Source organism: Lepisma saccharinum, chromosome 13 (assembly GCF_977018435.1).
Source record: "Lepisma saccharinum chromosome 13, izLepSacc3.1, whole genome shotgun sequence".
Lineage (NCBI taxonomy): Eukaryota > Metazoa > Arthropoda > Insecta > Zygentoma > Lepismatidae > Lepisma > Lepisma saccharinum.
Window position 1 is genome coordinate 77654374 of NC_139241.1, and position 12669 is coordinate 77667042.

The 12669-nt window shown below is 39.5% G+C and overlaps 1 protein-coding gene and 1 non-coding gene across 2 annotated transcripts; one reads left to right on the top strand and one right to left on the bottom strand.

Annotated features, from left to right (window-relative positions):
- Positions 1-213: 213 nt before the first annotated feature.
- LOC145997067 (enoyl-[acyl-carrier-protein] reductase, mitochondrial-like) lies at positions 214-8283 on the bottom strand. The gene is made up of 4 exons (XM_083133685.1): positions 8032-8283; positions 5366-5602; positions 2940-3214; positions 214-681 (listed from the first exon to the last, which is right to left on the bottom strand). The coding sequence occupies exons 1-4, from the start codon at positions 8227-8229 to the stop codon at positions 267-269; spliced, it is 1125 nt and encodes a 374-aa protein (XP_082989811.1). The 5' UTR covers positions 8230-8283; the 3' UTR covers positions 214-266.
- A 174-nt stretch (positions 8284-8457) lies between these two features.
- TRNAR-UCG (transfer RNA arginine (anticodon UCG)) lies at positions 8458-8530 on the top strand. The gene has a single exon. It is a non-coding gene; the product is annotated as a tRNA-Arg (tRNA).
- The last annotated feature ends 4139 nt before the right edge of the window (positions 8531-12669 follow it).

The following is a 12669-nucleotide window of genomic DNA, read 5'->3' on the forward strand; positions in this document are numbered from 1 at the left end:
AAAAAACCCAATCTTTAGATCACGATAACTGCCATAAGTTTAGAGCTATTCAGCTGAAAATGTTATTTGAGCTGCTTTAATATCATGAAGTACTGGCACGGTATCGAATTCCGAAAATGATTGTAACAAATCTTGGAATACACACTTGATGCACAAAATACAATTAATTTCTGGTCACTTATTTATGAATATAAAACAGAATAATGCATAATATAAACAATAAAGAAACTTGTATATTAACTCATACAATTCACATCAAAAATACACTATTCTTTAGGACTTTCAAGATTTAGAAGAAATTTACGTCCAGCCGATATGTCTTTGTTCATAGTATTTTTCAGAGCTATCATGTACTGGGAGAGAGGAACTATTTCGTGCTGCGGAGGCCTAAGTGCACCTTTCCTTATCATACCATAAATATCATTCAACATATCCTTCCACTCTGGACCGTTTAAGTGCTTCTTCATCCAATCCGTTATCCAGAACCCGACCACATGAATGTCCTTGAATATCAGAGCCGAGGTTGGGACAGCTACCGGTTCGCGGGCCATCCCACCATACGTCACCATCACCCCACTATCAACCAGGTGGTACATCATGTTCTGTGCGTTTTTCCCACCAACGCAATTCAATGCTAGCCGTGGTCTTTGCAAGCTATCATTCTTGAAGATCTCTGTAGTCCTGAAACAGAAACAAGTAAACATTTTGGACATTAACTTTTCAAGAGTAACTCGGTTATTCATATAAACTGTAAGCAAGATATTTCTATGTGACCAAGGGCGTACCCAACAGAGGGAATGAAGGTTCCCCACCAAAATCACTGACTAAACAGTACATTTCTGAGAATAAATTGAGAACGTTACATAATATTTATAGTAATGTATACACAATTTGAAAACTATGAAATTATTATTGAACAACATTGTTGCTATTAATTAATCTACATCACTCGACCTGGATTAGCCAAAAGTTGCAGAAAAGTGACATAAAAATAACAAAAATGCATCGCCCCATAAATTAAGACTGATAGTGACCACCTATAAATAACGCTAATTTTCATCAATTTATAATAAACATAATATATTTAAATATTAAAATATAGAGGGAATAAAATTTAATAGTAAATCTATTGTACTTGAAAATTTACGAGACGCAAGTCAATTTCGCGTAATAATTGTAGGTAAATATGAAAATTAAAATTTTGTCTTTTTTTTTAGAAACTATAATGTTGTTCATTACTGCTGAAGGTACAAAAAGTTACTGTAAAATTGTCCCATCAAAAAGCATGCGATTTACAGTTACTCATTTTAAAATGTAACTGGTTGCAGTTACTATTATCAAAAAGCGAACTAGCCTACCTCCGTGAAAGAATGGTTATCACAACTCGCTCCGACGCCAAGGGGTCCCGGGTTCGAATCCCAGCCTGAGCATGGGTGATCTTCGTGAATGTTCCTTCATCACTTTCATCACATCATCACTCATCTTCATCCTCGCCAGGGGTGCCCATCCCCCCCAAGGACAATGGCGCAATCACCCTAAAATCATGTCATGCGTCCCCCCCAAATATATTGTTCGCGCACTCAAACCACATAGTAATCCCCACAAAGTAAAGCTCAGGACGATAATACAATACGGTTCCTCTTTCAAAGAACTCACCCCCCCCCCCCCCCGTTTTCTTGGGGTAAATTATATTACGTGGATTTTATCTTCCGTGCAAATTTAACTTGTTAAAGTAAAATTCTTCTGTGGCGTGAAGTTAGAAATGCGGATTCGATATATTTTTGTTCCAAATGATGCACCTGCTTTAAATTAAGCAGTAGGCTATACCAACATTAAGCATCAAGTGATTGTATTAATGAATATCGAGAATATCGCTTATGTCTTGTAATGCACCTATAGTATAAAACTTCACATTCACCTCAGCAAAGCGCCAAAGAAACACGCATTCTTGTAACACACTATTGCGAACGAAGCGAGCAAGAAAATTTTTATATCCATCCCCTTGGAGGCTTTCAAGAATATTATAATGGGGTGTCAATACTTTCTTAGGATACAGAGATAATTAATTAGTCTTTTCCAGCTTCTCTTTTGGCACGTTCGGGGTATAAACGTCGCTAAGTACAGTATTCAAAATTTAATGTTCGAACGCTCTCTCCACTACAGAAATTCCTTGACAACCTAAGATTTAACACTTTAACAAAAGCTTCCTATCTCCCCCTTTAAATTTAATACTCAATCCTACCACCATAATTTCCAAGCCAATTTTAGACTTACTGTTGATATTGAAGAGTGGATATTGCCTCCTCAAAAAAATTAATTCTCGGTCTCCACACAAGAATTTCGCAACAGTCTAAAACAATAGTAATACCCAAGAATTGGATACCCCCTCAATTTAATGCTCAATCCCCTCTAACTAAAATGCCCGCCATAATCTAAGACCCCCCCCCCAACGTTTAATTCAGTATCCCCCCACAGAACCCACTTGTAAAATAAGGCCTAATATTTTGGAGGTGGATATTTCTCCCACCCCCTCCCTTCGATAACACCCTTAAACACTTTATTTTCTTCATCTAATGGATTAAATATGGTGCATTTAAGGTGTAAAATTATTACACAAATTATTTGGAAAAATATATCTAAATGTTGAATTTTATATTATTTGAAGGGAAAAAATCCCCCCCTAAAAAATTTCGATGGCGCAACGGGTGCCATAATTCCCCCCTGTGGGCAGCTCTGATCGTCGCGATTAGCCCCTGTCACAACCAACCCCGGTCTCCTCTATGTATGAAGTTCCACTCTTGACATGTGTATTTCTGTTTATGTCATGAAGATTAAGACGCAACAATTACTTATTTGAAAAAAAGTAATTAGGCTTCTTACAGTTTCGAATCGACTGAACTCTTCTGACGCTTTTGAAAGAAATTAGGAAACAAAATTACCTCACATCTTCATCCAACAAGACACAGGTGGCTCCCAGGCTGTTCAAATATTCTTTCAATTCTTCATCGTTCATCCTCTTTCTCACAATGTTCACAGATTTTACGCCCCACGCCTTGCACATCTGAATAACGTTCTGTCCAACTGCACTGTTGGCGCCATTTTGAATAACCGTCTCCCCTGGTTGCACTTGGACAAATCCCTTCAGCATAACATAGGCCGTGCAAAGGTTACTCAATAGAGTTGCTGCTTGGACCACGCTTATGTCGTCAGGAACCTAGAAGGGGAAAGGAATCATCTTATTGGAAATGTATTAACAAGTAACAATTTGACGGGTTAAAATTACAGTGGTGTAAGTCACATTGTAAAAAAAAAAAAGACTTACACACAGAAACCAGATCGAGATAAGTCAATCTGTTAACAGAAAACGTGAAGTAAGTCCTAGATTCATTCAACTGGCAAACAGATGACAGTTGAAGTTCTAGTGATAAAGGAAACAGCTGTTGTGTTGATCAGCAGAGTGCTGTGAGTCAGACTCTTTTCTTTTTTTAAAAAAAGTGACCAATTAACGAGAGATTGAATGAACAGTCCACTCACTGCTTTATATCTGAATCACACCAGGCTAGATTTGCAGTTGGACTTGGATTTAGTTGTGTGATACTTGCTCATCTGCTAGTTTTCGCCTCACAGTCTGTACTTGTTGCTAGACTTTTGTTCCCACAAGGCATTGCGCAGACGAGCGACTTGAGGTAGAAGGTTGTATGGGGAATAGCTATAACTGCAGCTATTTTCCTTACAATTGCCAAAATTAAAAGTAAAGCTTGTGCTAGAAATTGGCTGGAAAGCAAGTATGGTAGACGGTAGTTAAGGTGTAGCTCAACATGCTTTTAATAAACTCGGGTATTTATTCATACGCGAAATTCGTAGGATTCATTCATTTTAAAAATGTTCACAATTATAATAATAAAGATTTTCATTATCGGTTAATCACATCTGTCGTGTACAAATCTCATTTCTGTTGCTTTTTTTCATCGATCAACGAACAAAAATAACCAATACCTACTCCGCAAACACAGACAACAGACATTTTTCCTCGGCAAACACTCACAGTTGTCTCTACCCGACCAAACTTTCGCTCTGATTGGCTGTTACCACAGCATCTTGCAAAGATACCAGTTGCAATTAGAACACGGTCTACCCTGGCAGCCATCATTTCTAGCCAACTATGGCAATCCTATTGGAAATGTGTATGTGTGTGTGTGTGTGTATTTGTGTTCCCCTTGCCTCACCAGTCTTCAATGATTTCGTACTCTGGTGAGTGTTAAATCACTCACTTCCCCCCTCCCCCCACACACAATCAAATTTTTGTTCATTCTTCGACTTTGAATTTCGTAAAACCAAATGATGGAATATGGAATTGAATTGAATTGTTGTTTTAAGTCCACTTTATGCACAGAAAGGCTAATCGGGACTGGACCTACAGATTAAAGTGGGATCCGAAACACTATGTGCCTCCACTGGTATCGAACCCGGGACCCCTTGATTTCAAGGCGACGACGCTACCACTACGCCATCGGGGAGGCCCTATGATGGAATATGGAAAACCATTTTTCCTACTATCATTTTTATAATAGATAAATAGATACGTTAGCAAACAGCTAAATACAGGGTGATTCAAAAGTCTCTTCATATTTTCCTTATATCGCCAATGAATTGTTTCCATTTAGTACAGGTGATTTGAAACGATGCTTACAGTAGAAGATAGAACAGTAGTCGTTTCGGCTTGCCTGCGAATGACCTATGCACAGATCCAAGAAGATTTCCATCGCAAATTCTGAAAGCCAGGTCCTAGCAGCCAAGCCATCAGAGATCTGGTGGATAAATTCCAAAGAATGGGAAATGTTTCAAGCGAGGCGACAACACCAGAAACAGTGTAAGCCATACAGGTTGCCATCACCCGGAGTTCCACCGTAACTAGCAGAAGACTCAGTAAGGAGCTTGGTGTTGCACTAACCACTGTATGGCGTACCTTGTGCTACACGTTGAAGAAACGCCCTTACAACATTCAGACAGTGCATCATCTTGAACCTGAGGACTCTGCAGCTCGACAGGCTGTGTTCTGACTTGCTCACCAAGACTATGCGGCTCGCTCTCCAGACCTGAATCCCTCTAGACACCATTGAGCAACTGACCCAGCGAATAGCTGCAGCAACAGGGGATATGTGTTCCTGCCTACGCAAGAGAGGTGAGTGCTATGCCTTGACTTACAGAGCCACCACATTGAAATGTACTGAGTTTGTTTTCTATTCTAGAGTACTTTTCAGCAGCACTGTCAATGTTGTCAATAATATGCTTTTTGATTAAAATCTCAAGAGACTTTTGAATCACCCTGTATAATTCAAATCCTAGCTTACTAAAAATCAATCACCTTCATCAACTCGTCAGCATGGCAGACAGCGTGAGTCCTCCAAGAACCCCAAACGTCAGCTATAGGCACGACCCAATCAAACCTCTCCAACTTGCTCACTTTGGTCCCCAAAGCTTTAACTTCACCAACGCCCTCTATGCCTGGAACTGCTGGGAGCTTTGGAAGCAGTCCATAAGCACCCTGAATTATGCCTATGTCTGCTGGATTCACTGGTGCGGCAATCATCTGGACAAGGACCTTTAAAAGTATAGGAAAGAGGAATTATTTAAGTCCAGACAGAGCTTAAGATTAAAGTAACTTCATTGTAACCTAAAGGAGCATTTCCACTATCGAATTTGAGTGTTGAGTTGAGTTTTCAAGTCCACTTTATGCACAGGTAATACTAATCGTAACTTGATTTGGTGTTTTAAGTCCACTTTGTGCACAGTAAGGCTAATCGGGACTGGACCTACAGTTTAAAGTGGGATCCGAACCACTATGTGCCTCCACCGGGTATCGAACCGGGACCCCTTTATTACAAGGCAACGACGCTACCACTGCGCCATCGGGGAGGCCCCCACTAATCGTAACTGGCAGGCCTATCGTTTAAAGTGGTGAAATCACAACCACTATGTGCCTTCACCGGGTATCGAACCCGGAACCTCTCAATTACAAGGCGCAGTATCGAATATTTCAGGGTGCGAAATCCCGGGGGGACGGGGGGAATTCCCCCCCACCAACGATCTTGTCCTGAAATTCCCCCACCAAAGTCTTCTGTGTGGGGGGGGTTTGGTTTTAACAACGAACATAAACAATTAGTTTGGGATTCGAATATACTTGACTGGAATAATATCGATACAAGGAGCCTCATCTCTTAGGAAACTGAATCCAGCCAGCAATCCCCATAACACAGAAATTAGACCGATTTATTTCTTCTCCATTTCTCATCGCCTTTCGTTAGCAACCACGAAGTATATACATATGTATATTAATAAAACACGTAATAGCACTTCTGTATGCATTTTATACAGGAAACATTTTGAAAGAAATACAGTCGATATAATATGGAGGAACAGTGTGGGAGGGAGACCAGCAGTCGGTAGGTAAGCCAAGGCTCTCAAGGGCTGTCGCGCTGTGGGTTATTATTATATTATATTTCATAATATAATTCTGATTATTTAATAATTGACACATATTTAATACCATTAGGTCTATACATATTAACTTGCATATATATATATATATATATATATATATATAGTGTGTGTGTGTGTGTGCGTGTGCGTGTGTGTGTCCTTACCCCCAACAATCTGCCGTGATTTCGCACATTTTAAGATCTGTATCAATATGCAAGTGTACACTCAGTGTTCGAAATTAGATGTTGACACTTAGCGTCATGTGGAATATCCACGCAACAATGAACCTACATTTTCCCACGAAATGGTTAAATAAGCTATTGCACTTTGATAATTTGTGTAATTAAAGACATTAAATCTAAAGGAAGAAAATATAATTTAATTAACATACTTAAAACAAATATTTACATGCGAAACGTTCAGAAAATATTTTATTTTGACTTAATGTGCTCCGTAGTAGTAGAAATCATAGCAGTAATAATAGAATACCAATGACAGAGTAATAAAAAAAAAACGCATTTGAAACCCTCCTATTCTTGACCTAACCTACAGCCAGTTGCATATTATGCTATAAATGAACAGCTATTAACATTAATTTTTTATTTTGATTTTTTAGTTCACCTCTTTGTGCATGAATTTATCGAATAAGGTAATTATTGATTTCGGTAATTGTCTGTTATATCGGAGACACATTTATATCGGATATTTTCACTTTAAAATGGTTCGTACTTACCAATTGTGTATTGCGGAACATAGTTGAAGGTGCCATTATGCTTTTTACACGAAAATAACTTCGATTTTTCACATTACGAGTAATTCTTTTGGGTCCTTTCTTCCGTTGCGGAACATACAATACGGCACGCACAGCTGTGGATCATCGCGAGTCGTGCTTGTATTTTGTCGATTTGGAGTGGGTATGCAGTGTTTCAACCTTCTTAACCGAAATATACCTACTTTCGTGTTCATTATGTCATCACAAACCATTGACGGATAGCCCCAAAAACCATTCCCGATAGCCCCAAAAACCATTCACGATAGCCCACGAACCATTTCCGGCAAGGTTAGGTTAGGTAAGCATAGTTAAAAAAATTTTAAAAAATAAAATTCTGGTAAAAAAGGCACGTTTGGAAACACTAGCGAGACCGCATGACTTTCGACGCTCGCGCCATCTGCAGGTACATAATGGAAACAACGGCATAATTTTGTCGCTTTGCACAAAATGCAAGTTTATTATATCAAAATTGCTTATTTCTTGTTGTGCAGCATTCTACGGTGAGAAAATATCTCCAAGAACTTTCAAAATACTACAGAAACTCATTTCCGTAAGTAGTTTCTTCTTTAAAAATGAAGAAATGTGTCTCCGATATAACAGACATTTACCTTGATTTCATTTTAAATAAGAAAATAACTCATTTACCATACACTGTTTGAAAATTACTTGTGAATGTCAGTCATTCTTATCTTACCACAGATAAACGAATTATACGTTTATCTGTGTTCTTCCTTGTACTAACACTGTGGTTCAAAGGGAAAATGAAATTTTCTAAGTACCTGATCGTCCTTTGGTTCCTGTAAAATTTCTTCTTCCAGGAAAACAACATCTTCTGGTTTTCCAAACTCTTTAAAAACAAGCTTTTTTGCAACAACACTAAAAAATCTACTAGCTAGTTTGCTGCTTGTATACATTGATAAATTTGTGGAACGAAAAGTTCTGAACAACAAAAACATTTCAAATGCTGTTCCTGCCATTTTTCGTTCTCAAATGTGCATGCATTTGCATTAGTTTAATTTCTACCATAGCAAAATGTCAATAGAACAAATATACATGTATAGATATCCAAGATGCTACATATAAAACGGTTGAGCCACAGTATGAAGTTTCACAACCATTGTCTGCGACAGAATCGTCATAGTTGGCGGCGCCTGCGTAACTGTATTTACTTTGTACACTTCTAATACCCCCAAAAATTGCCGGAGGACCGTGTGGCCCAATGGATAAGGCGTCGGACTTCGGATCCGAAGATTGCAGGTTCGAGTCCTGTCTCGGTCGGAATTTCTTTTTTTTCTACATTGCAAAAGTGTCAATGATATGGCAGGTCCAACTTTTCTTGCAATAATATGCATTCTGAACGGGAGCGGCAGCAAAGGAGGGTCAGTGAGGGCCGTGGCCCACCCAAAATCAGACTGTTCCACCCTATCAAATGTAGTGATAAAAAATAAAGTGAATGTATGTAGACAATGATGAATTTCTTAGGAGATTCGACCCCTTGGATCTCTGGTAACCCCTTGATCATTGACACTAGCGTAAACAGACTGAGGCCTGATGGAGCTATGGCCCTTCTGAATTTTTTAGAAAATCAAAATGTTCAGATGAAAGCAGTAGAGAACTCGCGGGAATGACCCCCGATTATAATTATAATTCTTTTCCTGGGGAAGGTTTGAAAATGGCAATTACGATATATCTTATCGTGTATCCTGTACCTCCTACAACGTAGCTATGTATTATCCACCTTTACAATTACAGACCTTAAAAAAATCTGCGAATAATTGGTTTTACTCCGATATTTGTTAGATTAGGTTTAAGCTTAAACTGTAGTGTAACAGGGCCGGATATCGTGAGCCCCTTCAATGTACAATTTCAGCTATAACATAACTTACAGGCCAAGTTATGTCACATGTTTAGATTGGAATATTTTAAAATTTCAAATCACTTATTCTTTTCATTTTGAGGAGTTTGGTTTGAGTTGGTGTTTTTAAGTCCACTTTATGCACAGTAAGGCTAAGGGAGGCTCCATGTTGAGTATAATTTCAAAGCAATTCTTCTCCTGTGGATGTTCTTTTGCATACGGAGGCCCTTGGCTGTGGCCTCCCATGTCCCCTAAATCCGGGCGTGAGTGCGACTGGTGAAAATTAGTATCAATTATAGTTACATTAGTTAAAAGTAATTTTACGTAGAAACTATTTTTTTTTTTACCCATAACTAGATTTTCCTGTAAGCATTCGTTGAAACTAGTTGCAATTAGTAGAGCTCGGGCTTGTCCTAAATTCGTAACTACATAAGTATCGTTTAGGGTACTACAACATTTACCTGTAGTGCCTAAATTGCCTATTTCGACTTACATTGCCTAAAATGTTTTAGAAAAGGTAAAGTTCCCCGTGTATAGAGCACCGTGCCATTAAGGCACATTTAGGGGATGTGGGGCCCTGCGCCCCAACACATTCTCGATCCCGGCCATTTTGGAGGTGATGTGATCAGCACCACGCTCTGGCCGCCTTTATCCCCCTCTCCCCCGCAGGGTGAGCCCCAGATACGTTTTAAGCGAGGACAAGGCCGGAAAAATTCCAACCTTAGATCTCCCACCCCGAAAATCGAACCCAGGTCTCCGGATGTTAGTCAGACTCCCTACCGACTAGACAACCGCTGAAGAGGGACAAAATAATTTTCCGCCTATGAAATGTGCGTTTTTCTCCTTTTTTTATTTAGGATTTTCAACAGGCAAATTCAGGAGCACGGAAAGGTCCTCCACCCCTTCGGATGGCTAGAATTGAAAATGAATATCCAATAAACATAACAATAAAGAATGATCACCCCTTTGATGTCATCTACAATGTGAATACTAGTTGACAAATAGGAAAACGATTAATTGTCCAGCGACTCGCCCATCATTGTTTGGCTTGCACACCGAGCGAGTTGAACGGTCGACTCGTAATCTCGACAAAGATTTCAGTTTCAAGTCCCGACTTGGGCATAACTGTTGCTAGTGATGTCCCGTCATCAATTGAATCTCAACTATCATGAATCCTGATTAGCCAAAGCTGGCAGGCAGAATAGCGACGCAAAAGAAGAATTCATTGTTTCCCTTTAATTTTATTGAATTAGGGCTTTCAGAGTTCAATATAAAACTTTGTTAATGTATATTTTTCTGCTTTGAACCTGATGAGGTCTATTACTACAGGACAGGACACACTATTCTATTCTTGTAATGACGTGATAATATACAAAACAATGAAAGAACACACAAAGAAAATACTTCTAATAGAGATGAGTCGTTCGCGAACGAACGAATCTTTTTGAACGAATCTTTTCAACGAACGACTGATCCGGTTCACTGATTCGCTTCGAAACGGCTCAGTCGCGAACGAATACCGAAACCGCTCCGCGCTCGCATAGGAAAGACTGAAAGACGCCTCGAGCGCTCGGGGGAAACAGTTGGTCCCTTTGTTCACACTCCGCGCCTGCGATTGAAAACAAAATTCCAGCAAGTCACGTGATACCCGAACCAACCCCCTCCCTCCCCCGCTTCACCGGCACCCAGGGAAATAGGACGGGTTTCCACTAATGTGGTCTTCAAAGGAAATTTCCTCGTCAGAGAGAAAAAAAAAGCGGAAGTGGCTAGAACCAGGGAGGGACAAGACGGGCACTTGTCACCCCCCTTGCAAAAAGATAGTGCTGTTCATTTGGTGCACTGTTCTTTTTACCTTGGAAAGTAAAATAAATATAAATGTTATTTATTCCCTTACTAATTAATTCAAAATAAAGCATCGCCATAAGTACGGGTACATATTCTTTGTCCCCCTGGATAATAGTTTTGATTTATCCCCCTCTGGGGATAAAAAGTCTCGACACGCGTATGGTTAGAATTATTTGGCAAATTTGTCGTTCATCCGAAAGAAAGTAATGTGAGAGGTATTTCGATCTAGGGATGTCCCGATTGATTGATTGAATTGGTGTTTTTACGTCCACTTTATGCACAGTAAGGCTAATCGGGACTGGACCTACAGTTTAAAGTGGGATCCGAACCACTATGTGCATCCACCGGGTATCGAACCCGGGGGCCCTTATGTTAGCAAGGCGACGACGCTACCACTGTGCCATCGGGGAGGCCACATGTTGGTTCGGATATCGCTTTAAACTGTACATCCGGACTCACAAACTTTGACATTTTTTTTGATAAGGAAAGATCTCGAAATACAAACATTTAAAACAAGAAAACCTCCATGAAGACATAAGTTTGTACATTAAAGAGCATAGATTCTTTGTTATATTCTAATACGTCTTACAGTAAAGCAACTTCGATTTCGCCGAAATCGTCGACGTACCACTGAAGGTCTGGGTTCGAAAACTTACATGCGCATCGTTATTGCATACCTTATGAGAGTCTCTTCATCATATACAATAATCATCAGTCACCTTCGACGTAGCAATTAGCCAAAAATGGCAGAATCGACACACAAAATAAGGAAAATAATTTTAAATTAAGACTCTCGACTATTTAAGTTTCGATCTCGATTTTACATTCCCCGACGTTCTTGACCTCGTCTTAACAAGTCTCGATGATACTTATCTCTTCTTTACCTACGCAGGATGACATTTTCCTTATCACTAAAGTACCATCTTATGAAAAACAACAGGGCGATAAAGAGAATCAATGTATACTTACCTTTGCTAGCGACTGCATATTTCTTTTTTCATACACTTATCCACAAAGGAAAAATACACCCACATACAGAGGGGAGGGAGTTACAAGCGTTTGCAGTTACAAGGGAGTCGTCACTTAGTCTATTTTGCACCCGTCACATGATACGGGGTCCAACATAGGTAATAATACAACTGTAATGCCGTATAACTAAAATCTTAAGATATTCTGGCTTCAGTTAAAAGCTGAGGCTGTATGTAGAAGGGCACTCAGCAGAAACAAGGGCGGCGAAACACAAGGAAACACACACAGAGTCCTACGAAGATTATACTGGCCGTAGGTCCCGACGCCAGAGCCTCGTTAGCCTGCAAAATACAGTCCAGGTTGTACTACGTGGAAGTGAAGTTGGAAATTGAATGTACTACGTGGAAGGGTCACAGCTTACGCCACATGCAACAAATGAATTCCAAGAAGGACAAATAAGAATGTTATGAAAAATAACTATAAAATAAACAGGAAGGAGTAAAACAAATCTTTGCAGAGAAAATAAGTTTATTTTTAGTGGTTTATATCCACTACTATTTTTTTCACACATCCTGAAATATGTGACAGTTGGTAAACATTTCTGAGGCATTGTTCTCATGTCATAGGAGGAGGAAAGTGCATTTTCAATGTTACAGTTTCTTTTTCGGACACAAGTTGCCATTATTTAAAAGTTCGTTGTATTGCAAGCTCATGATAATGGTCACTTGCAGGGATATTTACCGTAAGT

Bases quoted from the DNA above. Each gene is read 5' to 3' on its own strand.
- LOC145997067 (XM_083133685.1), bottom strand. From the start codon at position 8,229: ATGGCAGGAACAGCATTTGAAATGTTTTTGTTGTTCAGAACTTTTCGT. The intron at 3,215-5,365 runs GTGATTGATTTT...TTCCCCTTCTAG, and splicing joins ATGCTGACGAGTTGATGAAG to GTTCCTGACGACATAAGCGT. The intron at 682-2,939 runs GTAATTTTGTTT...TTTCTGTTTCAG, and splicing joins TTGTTGGATGAAGATGTGAG to GACTACAGAGATCTTCAAGA.